The sequence below is a fragment of the Rhinoderma darwinii genome, chromosome 8, assembly GCF_050947455.1.
Source record: "Rhinoderma darwinii isolate aRhiDar2 chromosome 8, aRhiDar2.hap1, whole genome shotgun sequence".
NCBI classification, from domain to species: Eukaryota; Metazoa; Chordata; class Amphibia; order Anura; family Rhinodermatidae; genus Rhinoderma; species Rhinoderma darwinii.
Genome location: NC_134694.1, coordinates 80,983,492 through 81,005,524, shown reverse-complemented (window position 1 = coordinate 81,005,524; position 22,033 = coordinate 80,983,492). Strand labels below are relative to the sequence as shown.

Here is a 22,033-nt window from a genome sequence, read left to right as displayed (position 1 = left end):
ATTCCTTAACACAGCAAAAACAGAAATGCATTCTCTCAAAATATCACTCTTATATTGAAGTTAAAATGGAAATATAGAATAGAAGACAAAATGGTGGAATTAAATAATTTCTTTCACATTTCACCCTTTTGATAATATCATTATCACACATATATATATATTATTCTCACTAACTAACTATCATCCTTCCTATCCTGGAAACCACCCCCGAGACAGTCCGTACTTCACAGAGTGTACAGATAAGCTGCATAGACCATGAGATGTCAAACATCTATTCTTGACTGTTTCTTGGTAGCAATTTCCACTAAATCGTCCATATGTTGTATTGATAGCAAAACACACACACAAACTCTTTTCTAACTATTGTAGATGACAACAGCCGGCCAGAGATGCATCACATCACAAGGACCACCCCGGAGAAATCCCCGGTGAAATCATTCTCAGAGCATTAACTCTTCTTTAAGGGTGGTGCTCAAACTGCTGGGGTGCATCTGTGGGACCCTCTTCTCAGAGATGATGTCCTCCACCCTACTCTCAAACAGCTGAGGGGTCTTCAGGAGAGGCGGGTAGTCGAGCTTGGCTGTCAGACGATCAACTCTGTAGCTGTTTTGTCATCATGTTTAGAGAATAGATGTATCCACATCTTTACTGCAACGAGAAACACAACACATTAATAATTTCCAGGCAATTAATAGCATTAAAATCAGTCCTATCACTACCACTATGGGTTTCAGCAATCCAGAAAGCATATTATTAACCCAAACACCAATAGATCCCATCCAAGAAAAGGGATTCCATCCCTCCTTAGATATATCTCTAGCTTTTTTCTGCAATTCCTTTACCTTATTCATGTGTGCCTCTATGTGGTCATGTGAGTCTTCAATCCAGGTGCCACATTCTTCACCTATAACAGCACAAGTTCCACCTTCTATCGCTAACAGATAATCAAGAGCCATTCTATTCTGGAGGGCGACTTTCCTAACTTGGGCCAACTCTTCATTGATAGCATGGATAGAACTGGAGGTCTCATTAATTATCCCATCCATAATACTAGCATATTTGTTTAACTTATTCGCTAGTTCGATTCCCCAGCCTGTCCAAGAGGGGAACCACATCCAAGCTTTATCTGCTTCTGTAAACAACTCTCGTTTATATCTAGTCTCCTTAGAATACATTTCATAAATGTCAGCAATTGAGATATTTGGACGTTGTCTGATGGCTGGAACAACTCTTCCTATAGTGCAATTACCCCACGCTCCCATAGGAAGCCACGAATAGGCTCTGTTACCACAAATATAATATAGCCCTGGTGTTATTACCCTAGGAACTATTTTACCATGATTCCCCAACCAACTTTGAAACCATCTCATATTGTCATGCACTTTAGGCGGGATTCACACGACCGGGTCGCGTCCGAGCCCGAGTGCCGGCCGGTAAAATCGGCCATTCTGCCCGGCCGGTTTGCATAAAGTTATGCATCCGTGCCGGGCCGGGCAGATCCGGACAGTGACATCATCGGCAACTCCTGAAGGGGAATCCCCATGTGTTCGGGGATTCCGCTTCTGGAGTTTCCCCTGATGTCACTGCCCAGATATGGACAGAGACATCAAGCGCTCTGTCCAGGAGCGGAATCCCCGAAAACACGGGGATTCCGCTCCTTCAAGGAGCTAAGTGCGGCTAGCACATAGCAGAGCGGGGAGATACCTCCCCGCTCTGCTATAGTGGCGTCGCTACAGTAGTAGCAGCCGCAGCAGCTGCTGCAGCTGCTAGCGGCGCCATCAAAGGTGTCGCCGGGCCAGGGCGCTTTTAACAAGCAGGAGAAGGGAGCCAGCGCAGCGCTCCCTCCACCTGCTGTACACCCCGGCCCTGCCACACCGTGTACAGCGATTCTGACGAATGGCATCAACTCCTCCTCCTCACATGCACTCTGCGCTGTGAGGAGGAGGAGATAGAGCGCAAGAGCCGGAAAACCCGGCCGTCACTCGGGACACATCCCGGTGATGGCCGGGTATTACCCGGCCCCATAGACTTCTATGGGAGCCGGGCGGCCGGGTACCCGGGCGAAAATAGAGCATGTCCTATTTTTTGACGGGCGGTTTTCCCGGCCGTCAAAAAATCGGCCGTGTGAATAGCCCCATTAGGAGTATATTATTCCTAATGCAGCCGGGGGCACAAGACGCTGTCATAGTTGCACACCAACATTGGTTATTACAATTACCATGTACCTCATCACAGTTTACTTCATACTTCATATTGAATAGTAATGTGGCATTTTTACAATCTGTTTCTCCAACGTGTACCTTAGGTAAATTGACTTTGCGCCCATTAATTCTGGCTATGTGATCAGCATACATAGGCCCTATGCACATAGTGGGTGTATTTAGTAGGCCAGCAATTTCTAAATATGTTCCTTGGTCTGAGAGAGCATTGTGAGCAGTGTGATTTACATCTATTTCAACATCATAGCTATAGTCTGTGAGATTGAGATCATTCATAGACATTGGCACACCAATTAAAGGGATTCCTTTATGATTTGCAGGAACATGAGAACAGATCCAACAGTCAGTTATGTTCAGCTGCTTGGCTGTTTGTTGATGTAGAAGCCAAATAGAGTTCTTCCGCCGTTCTCCATTCACCTGTGTACAATAGCATAAGATACAAAGGAACAGGCAAAACAGCAAATGCATTTTTGACATTTTCCTATAGTCAATCCTCCTGTCTCCTAGTGGCCTCACCCTTTTTACACAGATCTGCGTCACCTGACCTGAAAGTTCACCTTTTTACAGTGAGAAGCGTGAATCCAGTTGGGTTTCCCCTCTACTTTCACTGAGGTAGAAGTGGTCAGTAGTACTTGGTATGGGCCATCAAATCTGGGTTCCAGATGTTTCCTCACGACCCAATCTCCAGGTTGGAGGTGGTGAGTTCCAGTTTTGCCTTCTGGGTCTGGTAAAGAAGAAAAGACTAAGCCATGCAAATTAGTCAGCTGCTTATGGAGCTGGACAACATAGTCACTTAGAGAAGCATACTGTCCATGTAATTCCTGTGGAAAGAAAAGTCCAGTCAGCGGTGGCCTGCCAAACAGCACTTCGAACGGTGAAAGTCCATGCATTCCCTTTGGTGTATGCCTCATTGCAAATAGAGCTAACGGTAGGGCTTGTACCCAAGTAAGTTTTGTTTGCTCACAGATTTTAGCTATCTTATTTTTTAAGATGCCATTTGCTCTCTCAACCTTCCCTGATGACTGTGGATGATATGGAGTGTGTAGCTGTTGATTAATTTGCAACCCTTTCAACATTTCTGCAAATACCTGCCCCGTGAAATGTGTCCCACGGTCAGACTCTACCGTCTCAGGTAGGCCGTATCTGCACACAATCTCAGATATTATTTTCTTAGCTGTCACTACAGCTGTTGCCTTAGCAACAGGCCATGCTTCTACCCAAGAGGAGAACATATCCACACATACTAAGACATACTCATAGACACCACATCTGGGTAGTTGAATGTAGTCTATCTGCAGTCTCTGGAATGGGTAATCAGGTTTTACAAGGTGTTTCATCTGTACCCTAGTCATTTTACCTGGATTGTGCTTGGCACAAATCATGCATTTCTTGCACCATTGTGTTGCAAATTGTGAGAATCCGGGTGCAAACCAAAACTTACTTACAATAGAAACCATTCCTCCTTTGGAAACATGAGATGGAAGATGAGATAAGTTTGTTAAAAACTGATATATAGCTGGAGGGGCACACAATCGACCATCCTCATGTTTCCAAACACCATTATCTGGCTTACAACCTGTCTTCCTCCATTTACTGTGTGTCTGGGGACCTGCCTGTTTTTGCAAAGTTATGAGAGTGTCCATTGTCAGATTTTGGTCATCATTTGGGGACTCTTGGATTATCAGAAAAGAAGCCTTTTTAGCCGCTTCATCTGCCCTGTTATTCCCCATAGTGATAGGATCTTTTGCTCGCTGATGTGCCTGACATTTGATAACAGCTATAGCTCTAGGTAGCTTTACATTTTCCAGCAGCTGCTGTATGAGGTCTGCATGCTTCACAACCTTCCCACATGAAGTTAAGAAACCTCTGTGCTCCCACAGAAAACCAAAATCATGCACAACTCCATAAGCATAACGGGAGTCCGTATATATATTTACAGTCTTTCCCTCTGCCAGTTTACATGCCTTGATCAGGGCAAGCAACTCTGCACTCTGTGCAGAATGTATGCCAGGATCAAAGGTCTCATGGTATAAGACAGAGGTGTCTGGTGGTTTGGCTGTCTAGGACTGCTTATACATTATTACATTTATCACTTTTCCGGATTCAATCTAGAAATGACACAAAGTTGTTCTGCAATGTTATACAAAATATCTATATCAGCATATAAAGAACAATATTACATTTCTTATCTCACTAGCAGCTGTTCTCCACCTCCCCCTTCTCTTATCACACAAGTTGATTCTAAATTATATCGTATGGGAATTTACTATAAGGTCACTTGCAACTTTAAAACAACTACTACTTCTATAACTTCCTTTGCTTTAAACTTTACTTTATAAAATATGAATTTCCTCTGACAACCTCCTGCACTTTTACTTCAGTGTATTAACATTACATACATTTGTCACTAAAAGATGCTAAAAAGATCTATGAAGATAATGAATATACAAAATAACTGAAATTATTAAAGTATATATTCTATACTGACTACTATAAAGATACATTAGGCTCTTTGTTGCTTTCTAAAAGATGCTACAATCCATCTACTCCAATCTGCTTTGTCATTTGACTCTGTGATTCTGGATATACAATCCCCTAGTAAGCTTACACCATTTTAACAGGTGCTTGCTCACCCATATGCCATACCTCAAAATTCATCTCCTCCTGTGGGGTCAGAGAAGCCTGCGGACGCCCTACTCTGTGATCTGGTGATCGGCCAGACCCTCGTTTGCCGTGACTGTTGCCCATAGCCCTGCTATGATGGAGGGGACTCCTACCCTTCTCTCTCAGTTTTTATTTTCACTAACAAACACTATGGCTATTGGCTGTTAGGGAAAGTCCCACACTACGTATCTCCTACGTACCCGTATACACTCTGTATACACTACACAAATATTCCAACAGAGCCAAATTACAACCAACTAAACAATAATCCCACAAAGGATCTGCTCATTATATCATCTATATCAAACAATCTAAGAAAGGTATCTTCTAAGCAGTATGATTTTTCATGAGGGAGACAAGCCAGGAGCAGCTTCAGGACACGCGCACTTTTTTGTCCTTCTGCTGCTCAGGCAGTGGTTAATAACAATTTACTTGACAAACACAGAAAAATAGAACAACAATCGTGTCTGAGGACGGTAGGGTCCTCTTCCTTATCACAGCACTGCCCCCACCATGCCTTCTCCGTAGAGGTGCGTCTTGAGGCAGTTTCAAGCACTCCGCCGTAAAGGCCTCTTTCACGCTGATGTGGCGTGCACCAACATCCTCATTCATTCATTCACATACATATAAAAAAGAGGTTAGTACATTTAACAACTGTTTGAGGTTCTTGGCAACCGTACTCACGACAGAGAACAGAGGGACTGGGGACCAAGGGAAGAGAGAGCGAATGAGAAAAAGTTTCTCACCTGTTTGATGGCGCCATTTCGGTCTCCTGTCCTTGGTTCCCATCCTGGTTCCGTTGCAGCCACTTTCGGTTCCCGGGTTTCGGCACCAAAATTGTTGTGGATAATTCAAAGTCAAACAGTTGCTCCTGATTCATTCATATTTATTTCCTCATGAGAAGGTTTCACAGCAGTGTCATAATGATGTCACTCAGCAAGTGATGGCAGACTGCCTTTTACATACATTATGAGTGGGCTTATATACAGTTTTTTAGACTGAACTTTTACTACATCAGCTGTAATATATTCTCTTGAGTTTGCACAAAACAAATTACATTCACAATATTTTCTTAGCATTGCAATATTTTCCTATCAAGTCAGAAAATGGTAAGTCCTTATCGTCTTCTGTATTCTGTAAGGAGGGCGTAGAGGGTGGGGTCTTGAGTCATCAGTTTTCCCTCAGCCTTTATTCTTGCTGATTCAATTCCTTAACACAGCAAAAACAGAAATGCATTCTCTCAAAATATCACTCTTATATTGAAGTTAAAATGGAAATATAGAATAGAAGACAAAATGGTGGAATTAAATAATTTCTTTCACATTGGTAATACACATGATAAGCTGACACTTTCCGCAGATGCAAAGGTCCAGGGAAAGAAGAATCTATCATGTTGGATTTTAAAATGCCCATTCCTTTGGTCTCCAGGATATGAGCTTATTCTCCTCCCCCATTGAAATAAATATGCATCCTGGGTGTCGACAACGATCTAATTTAAATGGAGTTTAAACCTCTAATTGTGTATATTCTTAACATGATTTACACTTGACAACTATGACTCTATGCCTAATTGATTGTAAACATTTTGTTACTATATTTGCTTCGTTACAGAGTTTGCTTTTGGTTTCGGTCTTATAGGTTTAGATGGACGCCCTGGACTGATGGGTGCTAAAGGTGAAAAGGGTAATCCAGGATTTCCTGGTAACCAAGGTCTCAGAGGATTACCTGGATTTGGAGGTGCCGCTGGTATTAAAGGAAGACAAGGTCCTATGGGAGATTCTGGATTTCCAGGGTCACCAGGTATGTGAACCAAAGTTCGTAAAACATGTCCAAATGTTGTAGTCACTGATAACAAAGATCTTGTACTCATACAAGGATATTATAACCATATTGCCAGACAGGTCAGTGCATATAATAACCGGATGAAAATACTTTTACGGTTTGAATCTTTTTTTGAAAAACTAAATGTTGCTTTTCCTTTGCAATAAAGTTTATGTCTGTATCTCATGTGCAATAATATAACTGTTCGGTAAGTACATGAGTAAGATTCGGTAAGTGAGTCAAAAGAGTTGTTCAAATGTAATTTATTGAATGATTCAGTAGGGTATTTAATTTAAATATTTCCTTTGCCCCAGGAGAGAAAATTAGAACAATTAAATTCTTTCTGTATATTTAAGTTGTACTTAAAGTGTAACTAAACGTTTTACAAACTTCTGACATGTCTTAGTGACATGTCAGAAGTTTGGATTGGTGGAGGTCTGAGCACTGAGAACCCCACTAATCGCTAGAACGAAGCAGCTGAAGCGCTCGTGTGAGCACTCAGCCGCTTCGTGTCTGTACGGCTTTTTCCGGAAAGCCGATGTATCGGAGTACGGGCTAATAGACTTTCTATTGAGTCCATACATGATACATTTATTTCCAGAAAAACCGAACAGACACTATCGTAGGGCATTCATTATTGCAATTCTCAGATAATTTTTTTTAGGCTTTTGAAAATGTAGTAGCTCAGAATTTTTTAGTAGATGAACATTTAAGTGTTTTGAAAATGAAGGATACTTAAAAGAACTAAATCTCGATGCCTCTCTCAATATAAATTTGTATCTGAAAGTATATGTATTTATAAACACTGTTCAGCCAAAGAATTAAAACCACTGACTGGTGAAGTGAATAACATTGACTATCTGGTTTCAATGGCACCTGTCAAGGGTGGAATATACCGGAGATCTTGTGGGGTGTTCCCGATATGCAGTGGTTAGTACCTAACAAAAGCGGTTCAAGGAAGAACAATCGGTAAACCGGCAACAGGGTCATGGGCGCCCAATGCCTATTGATGCGGGTGGGGCAGTGGCCTCTTTCAGAAAGATAATGCACCCTGCCACACTGCAAAGATTGTTCAGGAATGGTTTGAGGATTATTCAAGGGTTGTCTTGGCCTCTAAACTCCCAGACCTCAATCTGATCGAGCATCTTTAGGATGTGCTGGAAAAACAAGTCTGATCTAAGGCGGTCCAACCTCGCAACTTACAGGTCTTAAAGGATTTGCTGCTAATGTATCGGTGCCAGATACCACAGAACACCTTTAGAGGTCTTGTGGTGTCCATGCCTAAACAGGTCAGAGCTGTTTTAGCGTCACAGGTGGGATTTACAAATTATTAGGCAGGGGGTTTTAATGTTATGGCTAAGTGGTGTGTGTGTGTATATATATATATATATATATATATATATATATATACACACTACCGTTCAAAAGTTTGGGGTCACTCAGACAATTTTGTGTTTTCCATGAAAACTCACACTTATATTTATCAAATGAGTTGCAAAATGACTAGAAAATATAGTCAAGACATTGACAAGGTTAGAAATAATGATTTTTATTTGAAATAATAATTTTCTCCTTCAAACTTTGCTTTCGGCAAAGAATGCTCCATTTGCAGCAATTACAGCATTGCAGACCTTTGGCATTCTAGCTGTTAATTTGCTGAGGTAATCGGGAGAAATTTCACCCCATGCTTCCAGAAGCCCCTCCCAAAAGTTGGATTGTCTTGATGGGCACTTCTTGCGTACCATACGGTCAAGCTGCTCCCACAACAGTTCTATGGGGTCGAGATCTGGTGACTGCGCTGGCCACTCCATTACAGATAGAATACCAGCTGCCTGCTTCTTCCCTAAATAGTTCTTGCATAATTTGGAGGTGTGCTTTGGGTCATTGTCCTGTTGTGGGATGAAATTGGCTCCAATCAAGCGCTGTCCACAGGGTATGGCATGGCGTTGCAAAATGGAGTGATAGCCTTCCTTATTCAAAATCCCTTTTACCTTGTACAAATCTCCCACTTTATCAGCACCAAAGCAACCCCAGACCATCACATTACCTCCACCATGCTTGACAGATGGCGTCAGGCACTCTTCCAGCATCTTTTCAGTTGTTCTGCGTCTCACAAATGTTCTTCTGTGTGATCCAAACACCTCAAACTTCGATTCGTCTGTCCATAACACTTTTTTCCAATCTTCCTCTGTCCAATGTCTGTGTGCTTTTGACCATATTAATATTTTCCTTTTATTAGCCAGTCTCAGATATGGCTTTTTCTTTGCCACTCTGCCCTGAAGGCCAGCATCCCGGAGTCGCCTCTTCACTGTAGACATTGACACTGGCGTTTTGCGGGTACTATTTAATGGAGCTGCCAGTTGAGGACCTGTGAGGCGTCTATTTCTCAAACTAGAGACTCTAATGTACTTGTCTTGTTGCTCAGTTGTGCAGTGGGGCCTCCCACTTCTCTTTCTACTCTGGTTAGAGCCTGTTTGTGCTGTCCTCTGAAGGGAGTAGTACACACCGTTGTAGGAAATCTTCAGTTTCTTGGCAATTTCTCGCATGGAATAGCCTTCATTTCTAAGAACAAGAATAGACTGTCGAGTTTCATATGAAAGCTCTCTTTTTCTAGCCATTTGGAGAGTTTAATCGAACCCACAAATGTAATGCTCCAGATTCTCAACTAGCTCAAAGGAAGGTCAGTTTTATAGCTCCTCTAAACAGCAAAACTGTTTACAGCGGTGCCAACATAATTGCACAAGGGGTTTCAAGTGTTTTCTAATTATCCATTAGCCTTCTAACAGTTAGCAAACACAATGTACCATTAGAACACTGGAGTGATGGTTTCTGGAAATGGGCCTCTATACACCTATGTAGATATTGCATTAAAAAACAGACGTTTGCAGCTGGAATAGTCATTTAGCACATTAACAATGTATAGAGTGTATTTCTGATTAATTTAATGTTATCTTCATTGAAGAAAACAGTGCTTTCCTTTAAAAAATAAGGACATTTCTAAGTGACCCTAAACTTTTGAACGGTAGTGTATATATATATATTATATATATATATATATATATATATATATATATATACTTTCAAAAATGAAGTTATTTTGCAGGGGTGAGTAGATCAGGCAGCACTATCAAATCTCAAATCTTCTTAAGACCTTGTGGTAAACCTCCTTACCACCCAAACAATTAAAAAAGAACTAGTAGGTCGGCACACCGATATTAGGCTATGTTCACAGGGAGTATTTTTGGGGAGGAATATCTGCCTCAAAATTCAGTTTGGAACTTTGAGGCAGATTTTCCTCTCCCTGCACGCCGATTTTTGCGGCGATTTTCGCGCCATTTTTCGCCCGCGGCCATTGAGCGCCGCGGGCATAAAACAGCGCGAAATACGCTTTCTCTGCCTCCCATTGAAGTCAATGGGAGGTCAGAGGCGGAAGCGCCCGAAGATAGGGCATGTCGCTTCTTTTTCCCGCGAGGCAGTTTTACTGCTCGCGGGAAAAAGACGCCGACACCTCCCATTGAAATCAATGGGAGATTTCTTATTTCAATTAACCCATATCATACATCACACACTGTGTAGATTGTAGCAACATTTTCGTCCTTCATCAGGCTCACAGAGTTACAGCACTCTGAACAGCACAATGGAGTGATCTATGATTCATGGATTCATGAAAATAAAAATTATTGACTTAATTTGTATATGAATGAGTTGTGTGCCAACCTACTATTTTTTTCTGTATAGTGAGAGGGGTATTGATCAGTTGACATTATCATAATATAAATGAGTAAAGATTGGAGGCATCATAGTGTACCTCTCATAAAATACTGTCTTTCGTCTCCTCATGTGCTTGTCTTAATTTCTGCTTCTGATTTGTAATGATTTTCTAATTCTGATCATTAACCAAAACTCAATCAGGTGGCTAAATAAAATCACCAATCAAGTTCAGGTATATCATATTCTCTTTACTTGTTATCATTCATTTCCTTCCTTCCATCGGGTTCTCTCATAAAGAAAATGAATCACTTGTTTTGTTGTATCTCTCTGCTGGCAATTTCCATTTCACCGTGTGCTATCTTTCATACATTTTGTCTGTTTTCCTTCATTATGCTTTAATTCCAAATATCACCAATCCTCCATATTTTGATGTCATTCTCTATGGTTTTCGGCTTCTTCACATAGGCTGCCAAGGTGAGAAAGTGCTCTCTAGCATAAAAGCAGACGGACTAACAGCCCAGCTTTTGATGCTGCGGGCATTGACTATAGGTGACACCCCTTATTTCATACACGCACTACAAGAACCATTGTGTTATGGGCTCGTGTGGTACGAAAAACAAAATTACTCTTTTGCTGAAGAATTTAATGTGATTTGAAAATAAACATTCTTCATATGCATTACCTGCTACAAAAAAGTTCTACTATGAAACAAAGCAGTATTTCATACTTTGGGTCCATTATTATTGACTAATCCATCTCAGCCTAGTTTGGCATATTGGTTGGTTTATCGGAGGCAAAAGGAAAGAAAACAGTGAAGTCTGGAGAAGATTTCAGAGTAAAATATTTTCAGTAATATATACTTTAATAATTGCAGTTGCTAAAAAGTCAATTTTCCTGCATGATTCGATGATAAAAGAAGGAGCACATGATAGCACTACAAAAAAATATACTCTTAGTGATTGAACGGTCCTTAACTTTTCTCAAAGAATAGGGCATCTGTTGATTGGTAGATGCCTCACTGACATCCATGTCACTGAGACAAAAATATTGTCTTGAATGTTTTTGATTTGTTCATATGTAAGTATGGGTTTACAATTTGCCCATATGCTTTGAGAAATATACACTGTATGTGGGTGAAATCAGGACATATATTGATTAAATGAAGATACTGAGAAGATAATTTGAGAATTGAACAACGTAATGTAATATAACGTAATGTAATGCACATTTTTTCAGCTAACAAATATTAAAAAGAAAAACATGAGTAAAAAAATAACTGCATAGAAGTTGCATGACAACCTCAGCCTTAGGATGAATCACTGAAGAAGATTGCTATCTTCTGCTTGTTTTTGGTGCAGGAAAACTTAGAGGGACATATGTATAAAAAAGTGCCTTCTATTGTCATTAAAAATGCTGAAATATTTACCAAATTGCAAATTGCTGCAGGAATGTATAAAACTTTGGTGTACATACTAGCTCCATGGAGCCTAAAAGGTCACATAAGTAAGTATTGCAAAATAAACGCAAGCACTTTCTACATTTTTCCCCAATTTTATAAAAAAATGTAAACCAAAAATAAAGGACTTCCTTATCCTTGCATTATACTCAATAATATATAATCCTATAACCCATTCCCTAGTCAGATAGACCAAGGAAGTTCATGAATGAGAGCTCTAAAAGCAAAAAGAAAAAAATAACAAACTCTCACATTGACTTTATAAATTTGACACACACTCAAGACCAAAAAAACTGTTGGGTATGAGGAAAATCTGCAAACACCAGTATAACCAGATTATGGGGTTTTGAAATCCCAGGTTTACTTTTTGTCATCCATATCAAGGAGAGGGTGTTGTGCTCTGTCATTCGAGGACCACAACAGTAAAGCTGGCCATACACTAAAGATATTAGGCATCTGAATTGTCAGATTTATAGTACTGTATTTTCTGCTAACCATGTGTGTCTTTTCATTAAATAATTCAGTGTAACAGATGCCGACAAGTGGAAAAGATCTATTCTATTGGATTTTTTGGTTGTTGACTGGTGCAGTCATTAGTAATACAACAGATGCGTCAATAGAAGCCCAGTCTTGGGCTGCAATTCAGGACATAGACGGGGAACAACTAATGTCAAATAATGGTACAAGTGGTAAATGGTAGATTTTAAAATCCACTTTGTATAATTATAGTGCAAAACTTACTCCTATAGGTAACAAGTATAAACAACTAAAATTAAACCCCACATGGCTTACACCTGTAAAAAGGGCAATATATATATATATATATTTATTTATTTTTTTTAAAAGGGCATTTGAAAAATACGAATCTGAGGGTACAGCTGTAGCCTTTGTAAATTATAAAGAGCTTAATAAAATCTGTAAAAAAGTAATATAATCAGCAAAAATACAAAATGAAAGGCAGGTGGCCAAGTATAGCAAAACAAATCCCCAAAAATTCTTCAAGTATATAAATGCAAAAAACCCAAGGTCTGAACATGTAGGACCCCTACATAGTGGTAATGGGGAGTTGGTCACAGGGGATCAAGAGAAGGCAGCGTTACTAAATGGGTTCTTTAGCTCTGTATATACAACAGAAGAAGGAGCAGCTGATGTAGCCGGTGCCAGTGCTGTTAATACATCAATTAATATACTGAATTGGCTCATTGTAGATATGGTCCAAGCTAAGTCAAATAAAATAAATGTGCACAAGGTATCGGGACCAGATGGGTTACACCCTAGAGTTCTTAAAGAACTTAGTTCAGTTATTTCTGTCCCTCTCTTCATAATATTCAGAGATTCTCTAGTGACTGGTATAGTGCCAAAGGACTGGCGCAGGGCAAATGTGGTGCCTATTTTCAAAAAGGGCTCTAGGTCTTCCCCGGGTAATTATAGACCAGTAAACCATCATGGGAAAAATGTTTAAGGGGCTATTAAGGGACTATATACAGGATTATGTAACAAAAAATAGTATTATATGTGACAGCCAGCACGGTTTTACTAAGGACAGAAGTTGACAAACTAACATAATTTGTTTTTTGAAGAGGTGAGTAGAAGCCTAGACAGAGTGGCCGCTGTGGATATAGAGTTTTTGGACTTTGCAAAGGCATTTGACACTGTCCCTCATAGACGTCTAATGGGTAAATTAAGGTCTATAGGTTTAGAAAGTATAGTTTGTAATTGGATTGAAAATTGGCTCAAGGACCGTATCCAGAGAGTTGTGGTAAATTATTCCTACTCTGAATGGTCCCTGGTTATAAGTGATGTACCCCAGGGTTCAGTGCTGGGACCACTATTATTCAACCTATTTATTAATGATATACAGAATGGGGTTAATAGCACTATTCCTATTTTTGCAGATGACACCAAGCTATGAAATATAGTTCAGTCTATGGAAGATGTTCGTAAATTACAAGCCGATTTGGACACACTGAGTGTTTGGGCATCCACTTGGCAAATGAAGTTTAATGTAGATAAATGTAAAGTTATGCACCTGGGTACGAACAACCTGCATGCATCATATGTCCTAGGGGGAGCTACACTAGGCGATTCACTTGTTGAGAAGGATCTGGGTGTACTTGTAGATCATAAACTAAATAACAGCATGCAATGTCTATCAGCTGCTTCAAAGGCCAGCAAGATATTGTCATGTATTAAAAGAGGCATGGACTCGCGGGACAGGGATGTAATATTACCACTTTACAAAGCATTATTGTGGCCTCATCTAGAATATGCAGTTCAGTTCTGGTCTCCAGTTCATAGAAAGGATGCCCTAGAGTTGGAAAAAATAAAAATAAATTTTTTATTCATTTCAGGTGTGCACGCTGGCCCTTTAAGAGTGGGCACGAGCGTGCGTGCGCACCCTACAGGACCCAGCCGGGAGAAGCGGAAGTGAGCACTGGCGTCTCCTGAAGAGGAGATGGGGACCAGCGCTCACAGTTCCATGGCTGCAGGCGTCAGGACGTAAGTGAGCCTGACGGCCCGCGGCCATGGGTATGACACTGTGGAATAGCCTACCGCAGGATCTGGTCACAGCAGGAACAGTAGATGGCTTTAAAAAAGGGTTAGATAATTTCCTAGAACTAAACAATATCAGCTCCTATGTCAATGTGTAGAATTTTTGTTTCACCCCTTTCCTTTTTCCCTTCATTTGGTTGAACTTGATGGACATATGTTTTTTTTTCAACCATAATAACTATGTAACTATGTAACACATGTCACAGATCATGGCAAAGATCGAATGGTGATTTGTCGTTTTAACTTTTGCGTTACCTCCAAAGAACAAGCGTGAATGACAAGTTGTTCGGAAAACCCTGCCTGAAATCTAGTATATGGCCAGCTTTAGCTTTAGCATAGAAGTACACTTGTTAGATTATTTTGCTATTAAATATAAATGGATGTTTCTCAAATGAGATCTAAGGTTGACAACAGAAACCAAACAGTTTCCCAGTGGCCATTTTGCCATGTATATTGACCTTACTGGACTCTGTAATAGTAACATTTGAATAAAGCTGACATATGGATTGAGGGACAATTAAATAGGTGCAGTTTCCATGTAAGGAAAATACATATGAAACTATCTCCTCTGCCCTGAATTTGAAATACTGCTTAAAGTTTCACAGGTTTTAGATCAACCAGAATATAAGCACACCACCCTTACAATGGTTCAAGTTAAAATGTGCATGGAATGGCGTTTACTCATTCTTCTGTTAAAGCAGGTGTTGGGTTTTGTGACTTAAAATTCAACTTCTTGTCTTATTCAGTCACATCAATATGTAAAATATATCATCATAAGGGGTTTCACTGCCGTCAGTTGTAGTGTTATAGGCAGTAATCCTTGCAATAGGTTACATTTTATTAGAAAACTAATGCTTTTGCAGCTAACGTCCCTTTCCGGTAGGTGGCTGTATGTAGCAGAACGAAGTTCTGTTATTATTCGTCTTACCTTTCACTAATGGAGGATCATTCGCTGCTTTCCATTAAGGATCCTCTAGAAGTGACATGGGTATTTTTACTTTCCAATCTTTGGTTTCAGTTTGTAACATTGTATATCTTATTTTCAGGTTTTCCAGGAGCAAAGGGTATTCCTGGAGATAGGGGAGCCCCTGGCCCAGTTGGGTTAAAAGGCCGCCCAGGTCCTAATGGAGATGCTGGTCGCCCAGGAGCCTTAGGACCTCCTGGATCTCCAGGTCCTAGTGGCCGTGATGCTGTATCTGGATTCCCAGGACCTAAAGGTTGGGACTTTAATATAAATTAAAATGTGGTAGAAACTGTACATAATGCACTGATAGTCATGCATAAGATACAATGCTCTACAAATATTTATTCATTTTCAGGTGATAAAGGCTCTTCAGGGTTGATTGGCTTTCCTGGAATGCCCGGTCGGCCAGGGGTTCCTGGTAGTTCTGGATTCAAAGGATTTAATGGATTACCTGGAAGAGAAGGCATTCCTGGATTTGATGGGAGAAAAGGAGAGCAAGGTAATGAAGAAATATCTATCATATCTTTTACAATAGTTAGTAGGATTCTTAAGTAAAAGTTGAGCTACTTTAATTTAATAGAGTAGGTGTTGGTAGAGAAATCCATTTTCCCATGACTGTCCTTCAGGTGCTGTCATAAGAATATAGACCCTGTTTCTCTATCTCTCAATCAGGGGTGGGGAACGTCCGGCCCGCAGGCCGTATAAGGCCCGCAAGATCATTCACTACTTGGCTCAAGTATGGCAGCGGCGGCAGTCTGAGTGAGGTCGGTGCGTTCCAGCCCAAGAGTGGACCAGTCCGGTCACGTGACCTGAGGTAGTGATGTGCGGTCAGGTGACCGGACTGGTCCACTCCCGGGCCGACAAAGTCCAGTCACCTGACTTCATGTCAGTGATGTGAGGTCAGGTGACTGGTCCACTGCAGTCACAGCATGCTCCGACCTCACTCTGACTTCCGGTGCCACCGTGTCATTCCCACTCCCGGGCCAGCACAGTCCAGTCACCTGACCTCACGTCAGTGACGTGAGGTCAGGTGACTGGACTGGTCCACTCGTGTTACAGCACGCCCCGACCTCACTCTGACCGCCGCTGCCACCGTGTCATTCCCTCCTTAACTCATTCACATTTAGGAGCAGGAGGAGGGCGGCGGTCTGAGCCAAGTATGGCGGCAGTCTGAGTGGGGCCGGTGTTTGCCGGCCCGAGAGTGGACCAGTCCAGTCATCTGATGTGAGGTCAGGTGACTGAACTGGTCCACTCCCGAGCCTGGCACGCACTGACCTCCTCACTCAGACCGCCGCATGCTCAGTACTTGACTCCATCTGCCCTCCTCCTGCTCCTGACCTAAAATTTAGAAACTTAGCTGAGGCATAAATGTAGAAATTTAGCCGTAGTGTAGACATAGGATAGGACCTGTCCTAAAAGCATGCAGTGAGGTCAGGTGACTAAAGTTTTTTTTTTCATCATTCATCAAGGACATTTATGATATATCCACAGGATATGTCATAAATGTCCGATAGATGCGGGGCCCCCTAATTTGCGTTCTACCTCTATGTGTTCTGGCTAATTTCCGACCGTGAATAAGAAAACAGCGTAGGTCGTGGAGCTACGCTGTTTCCGTAAGTCCCATAGAACTGAATAGTAGTTATGGAAACAGCGTAACTCGCATGCTTCACTGCTTCCGTAACTGACATTCACTACTATGGGAGTTACGGAAACAGAGCAGCTCAACAAGCTACGCTGTTTTCTTCTTCATGTAGGAAATAAGCCGGAACTCAGAGAGGTAGAACGGGGTTTAGGAGGCCCCGTTCTAGAGATAGGTACGGGTCCCAGAGGTGGATATGTCATAAATGTCCATGATGGGAAAACCCCTTTAAGTAAGCCGGAACAACTTACTGCTGCGAGCAGTTATTTTCAAGACTTACCATTGCAATGAGTCGACTGCGCTCCAGACTGACCGACACAGTAGAAACATCATCAATACCGGCTAACATCACACAACTCACCAAAGAGAAGCAGTTCCAGCCTTCACATTACGGGTGAGTTAATTCAATGTTTGACCAAATATGGCAGGCTAATTTTTAAGTTGATCATTTTGTATGGCCCGCGAATGATTTTATAAATATCCAAATGGCCCTTGGCAGAAAAAAGGTTCCCCACCCCTGCTCTAAATGAAGTGAGAAGAGGGACTGTCAAAATGTGCTAATGTTCACACTATAGTATCTCAAATACATCAACTTTTGATAACCTCCAGAATCATTTAAGTGCATATGAATAACTTTATATTTTTTTGCTTATAAAATTGTTTACTTTTTTAACGTTTTAAAGAGGGTTTTCTCATCATGGAATGCTGGGTCCGACCTCTGTGACCCGCCGATCCGGGGTGAATGATACTATGTTGCAGTTTCCTGCACAGTGGGTTGACCTTCACCCTCCACTGAACCTTCACCGTTCAGTAAGGGCTGGCATATCTGCAATATGCCATCCTCTACTATCGTGGGAATACCCTTTTTTTTTATAATATAATTTTTTATTGTTGTTGATTTAAATAACAAAATATTCCATACTACATTAAAAAAACAAAGAAAATGTTCCGAGTAAACATCATTTAAAAATAAAATAATTATGTAGTACAGACACTATCCCAAAAAGAAGAGAGAGAAAAATAATAAAAAATAAAAAAATTATTTAAAAAAATATATTAAAAAAATTATAATAAAAAAAACAACACAAAAAATAATAAAAAAACCATTACTCCTCAAACAACTACTAACACATTTTAAACCAGCCCTAAGGTCTTTTTCTGTTCGGGGGATAGTTCCATTATCTATCTGTTCCAGATCTTATAAAAAAATTCCCTCTTCCTCTTTACTTAGCGTCAAGTAATATGATCTTTCTAAAAGCATCACTCTATTCACTTTATGGTGCAATTCTTGACATCCATTTTTTAAATGATGACCAATCTTGCCAGAAACAAAATTTTTCTTACTAGTTTGCTACAACCACAGTCTTTCAAAAGACCTGAGATGCCAAAAATAAATAGCATCGGTTCGATTGAAACCTCTTTCCGAATTAATTTAGAAACAGATGCTGCTACTCCACTCCAGTATCTATGTAGCTTGGAACAACGCCACAACAAGTGGATAAGATCCGCTTGATGTATACCACATTTCTGACAATTATCATTATTCCTTAACCCCATAACTTAAGAGCTTCGGTGTATAATAAAGTCTATAATTGATCATAAAACAAATAAATCGGTGATCGTGATTCAATGATGCTTCTCCGATATGTTTATAAACTAACCCCCAATCGATCCTGATCCCAAGATCCTTATCCCATTTTCCTTTTGATTTAATATGATTTCCTTCATCCCCTAAAAGGAATTTTTTATATAGTGAGGACAAAAGTCCTTTCTTACTTTCAAACCGTGATTTATATTTAATGGCCAAAAAGGCATTTTTAATTTGAAAATATCTAAACAGACCGTAATCAAAGACCTTGTACAGTCTCTGCAGTTCTATAAAAGTTTTTAGTTGTGCATTATTAAATAAATGTGATATCCTTGTGATGTGATGCTTTTTCCAAGACAAACAGTCTGGGAGGCCGTCATACTCACCAATATTCCTATTGTCCCATAGAGGAGTGACTTCAATAACGATATTAATTTTTCCATGAGTTTGACAGCATCCCAGACCCGCTGCTGGTTATCATAAATAGGCCCAAGTCCCAAATCAGAGGAATTCAAAACCCTGGCTTCTAGAGCTTCAAATATATTAGACCATTTGTCCCCTAGTGTTTTCAACAAAAATCTATTAGCCCCCAGGCCCTCCCTGTCCCAGAACTAAGAAGCTAAAAAGTACTTCCTCCAATCAGGAAGGCCAAAGCCCCCTTTGGTTACCGGTAAGATAATAAGAGTATTTAAAGCAATTTTTTTCCTGTTCCAAATGACGTAATTAGAGATAGTTTCTAGAGTTTTACTAATTTTTCCCCGTAACCAAATTAGACAGTTGGAGAAAATGTTTTATATTTTAGGTGAAAAAAACATTTTGATCAGTGCAATTTTTGCAGCTCTGGTCAATGGTAACTTATTCCATGCTTTAACTTTCCCCCTCAAAAATGCAAACAGAGGAATTATATTCAGTGTAATTTAGTCTGCGGGGTCCCTAGAAATTTTTACACCTAAATATTTAAACACCTCAACAGAGTTCTAGGAGGAAATCTGATCGAGGTTAACCTCAGCCGAGATATTTAACAAACTTGATTTCTGACAATTAATTTGAAGCCCAGCCCGCTCACCAAACTCTTGGTATAACCGAATTACATGGTCGACCGAAGATACATCCCCTATAAACAGGAGAACATCTTCTGCGTATCTAGCCTCCATATCAGTGAGCTTATTTTGTTGGAGTTTGACATCTTGTTTAAGTTCCGTAACCTCCGTTGATAGTACGGCCATAGAGTCCTCTAGGAGGGAAATTCTGCCCTCAGCCTCATCAATTCTATTGCGAATTACTGACACATTGGACTTTATTGATGAAATATCGAGTTTCTCCCCATCCAACTGAACATACAAGCCCGTAACTTTGCAGTCTGTTCCTTTAACTGCACTTAGTATCTCCTGTATTAGTAGGGGGTTATCCAACCTTTGGGGTTCAGTTTGAGACCTTGGATTAGTATCTGAGGTGTCCACAATAATAGGTGAGACCACTTTTTCTGGAATACCCTTTAATACTATGCTTTACATTTTAGTGTTCTTTAAGTTTACTTTCTGCATGAAAACATTTATATGAAACCCAGTTAGCCTATTATGGAGAGTGTTGCACACGTTCCAGGCCGACTCTCTCTCCTCCCACTTGCGGCTAGGTTTTGCAGTCCTGAAGGGCTCAACAGGGACAGGGGGGGTCCCCTGGGTTATGCCGGTTAAGCATAAATGTTTATTTTTAGGAATACTCCTATAAGCATATTGTTGAATGCCAGGCAGTCAGGCTCAGGCCATTTCTTTGTTTGGTCACCTGTGAGGTCTACATCATTGGTCTACATAGGGGTGCACAACCTTTTCTGGTTCAAGGACCACATTGTCAGATTGTACCACTCCAAAGGGACACAATTAAACTTTTAAGGATGACTCTAGGTAAAACTGAATCACTGTGTTATGCCTAGTGCAGGGCCTAAGGGGGCAGTTCATAGCACAGTGATTCAATGAGCTCTAAAGAGACAAAAGTTATGCACCACCACTCTGGCCTGCACTAGACATAACACAGTATTGCTTTTATAGGGACAAATTAGTTTTTATTAAAAAATATTTTTTCGTTTTTGAGATACAGCTGCTCTGTATCCTGTATACAGAGCAGCTGTATCGTTCACTGAATCCTGTACCCGTTTGGTCAGTGGGACTGATGGGTTCAGTGAAAGCGGGTCCTGCATGATCCACCTGTAATCTATCACATCTAAGTTCATAACTTAGATGTGATAGATTACAGGTGGATCCAGAGTATCGGAGACTGACCGATTCAGGTCATAGCAAACGATACAGCTGCTCTGTATACAGGATACAGAGCAGCAGTATCTCAAAAACGAAAAATTATTTTTAATAAAAAACGAATTTGAATGTTGCACTAAACACACTGACTAACATTTTTATATATACAGTGGAGGAAATAAGTATTTGATCCCTTGCTGATTTTGTAAGTTTGCCCACTGTCAAAGACATGAACAGTCTAGAATTTTTAGGCTAGGTTAATTTTACCAGTGAGAGATAGATTATATAAAAAAAATAAAAAAAAATAACATTGTCAAAATTATATATATTTATTTGCATTGTGCACAGAGAAATAAGTATTTGATCCCTTTGCCAAACAAGACTTAATACTTGGTGGCAAAACCCTTGTTGGCACGCACAGCAGTCAGACATTTTTTGTAGTTGATGATGAGGTTTGCACACTTGTTAGATGGAATTTTGGCCCACTCCTCTTTGCAGATCATCTGTAAATCATTAAGATTTCAAGGCTGTCGCTTGGCAACTCGGATCTTCAGCTCCCTCCATAAGTTTTCGATGGGATTAAGGTCTGGAGACTGGCTAGGCCACTCCATGACCTTAATGTGCTTCTTTTTGAGCCACTTCTTTGTTGTCTTGGCTGTATGTTTCGGGTCATTGTCGTGCTGGAAGACCCAGCCACGAGCCACTTTTAATGTCCTGGTGGAGGGAAGGAGGTTGTCACTCAGGATTTGACGGTACATGGCTCCATCCATTCTCCCATTGATGCGGTGAAGTAGTCCTGTCCCCTTAGCAGAGAAACACCCCCAAAACATAATGTTTCCACCTCCATGCTTGACAGTAGGTACGGTGTTCTTTGGGTCATAGGCAGCATTTCTCTTCCTCCAAAATCGGCGAGTTGAGTTAATGCCAAAGAGCTCAATTTTAGTCTCATCTGACCACAGCACCTTCTCCCAATCACTCTCAGAATCATCCAGATGTTCATTTGCAAACTTCAGACGGGCCTGTACATGTGCCTTCTTGAGCAGGGGGACCTTGCGGGCACTGCAGGATTTTAATCCATTACGGCGTAATGTGTTACCAATGGTTTTCTTGGTGACTGTGGTCCCAGCTGCCTTGAGATCATTAACAAGTTCCCCCCGTGTAGTTTTCGA

The 22,033-nt window shown here is 40.7% G+C and overlaps 1 protein-coding gene across 3 annotated transcripts in view; it reads left to right on the top strand.

Annotated features, from left to right (window-relative positions):
• The window catches only part of COL4A6 (collagen type IV alpha 6 chain), a 247,557-nt gene that overhangs the window by 184,508 nt on the left and 41,016 nt on the right, over positions 1–22,033 (top strand). For all 3 annotated transcript variants that reach the window (XM_075835804.1, XM_075835802.1, XM_075835803.1), the window contains 3 exons: positions 6,522–6,683; positions 15,471–15,641; positions 15,744–15,887. In XM_075835804.1, coding sequence (XP_075691919.1) covers positions 6,522–6,683; positions 15,471–15,641; positions 15,744–15,887 — 477 coding nt within the window. The remainder of the gene's footprint in view (positions 1–6,521; positions 6,684–15,470; positions 15,642–15,743; positions 15,888–22,033) is intronic.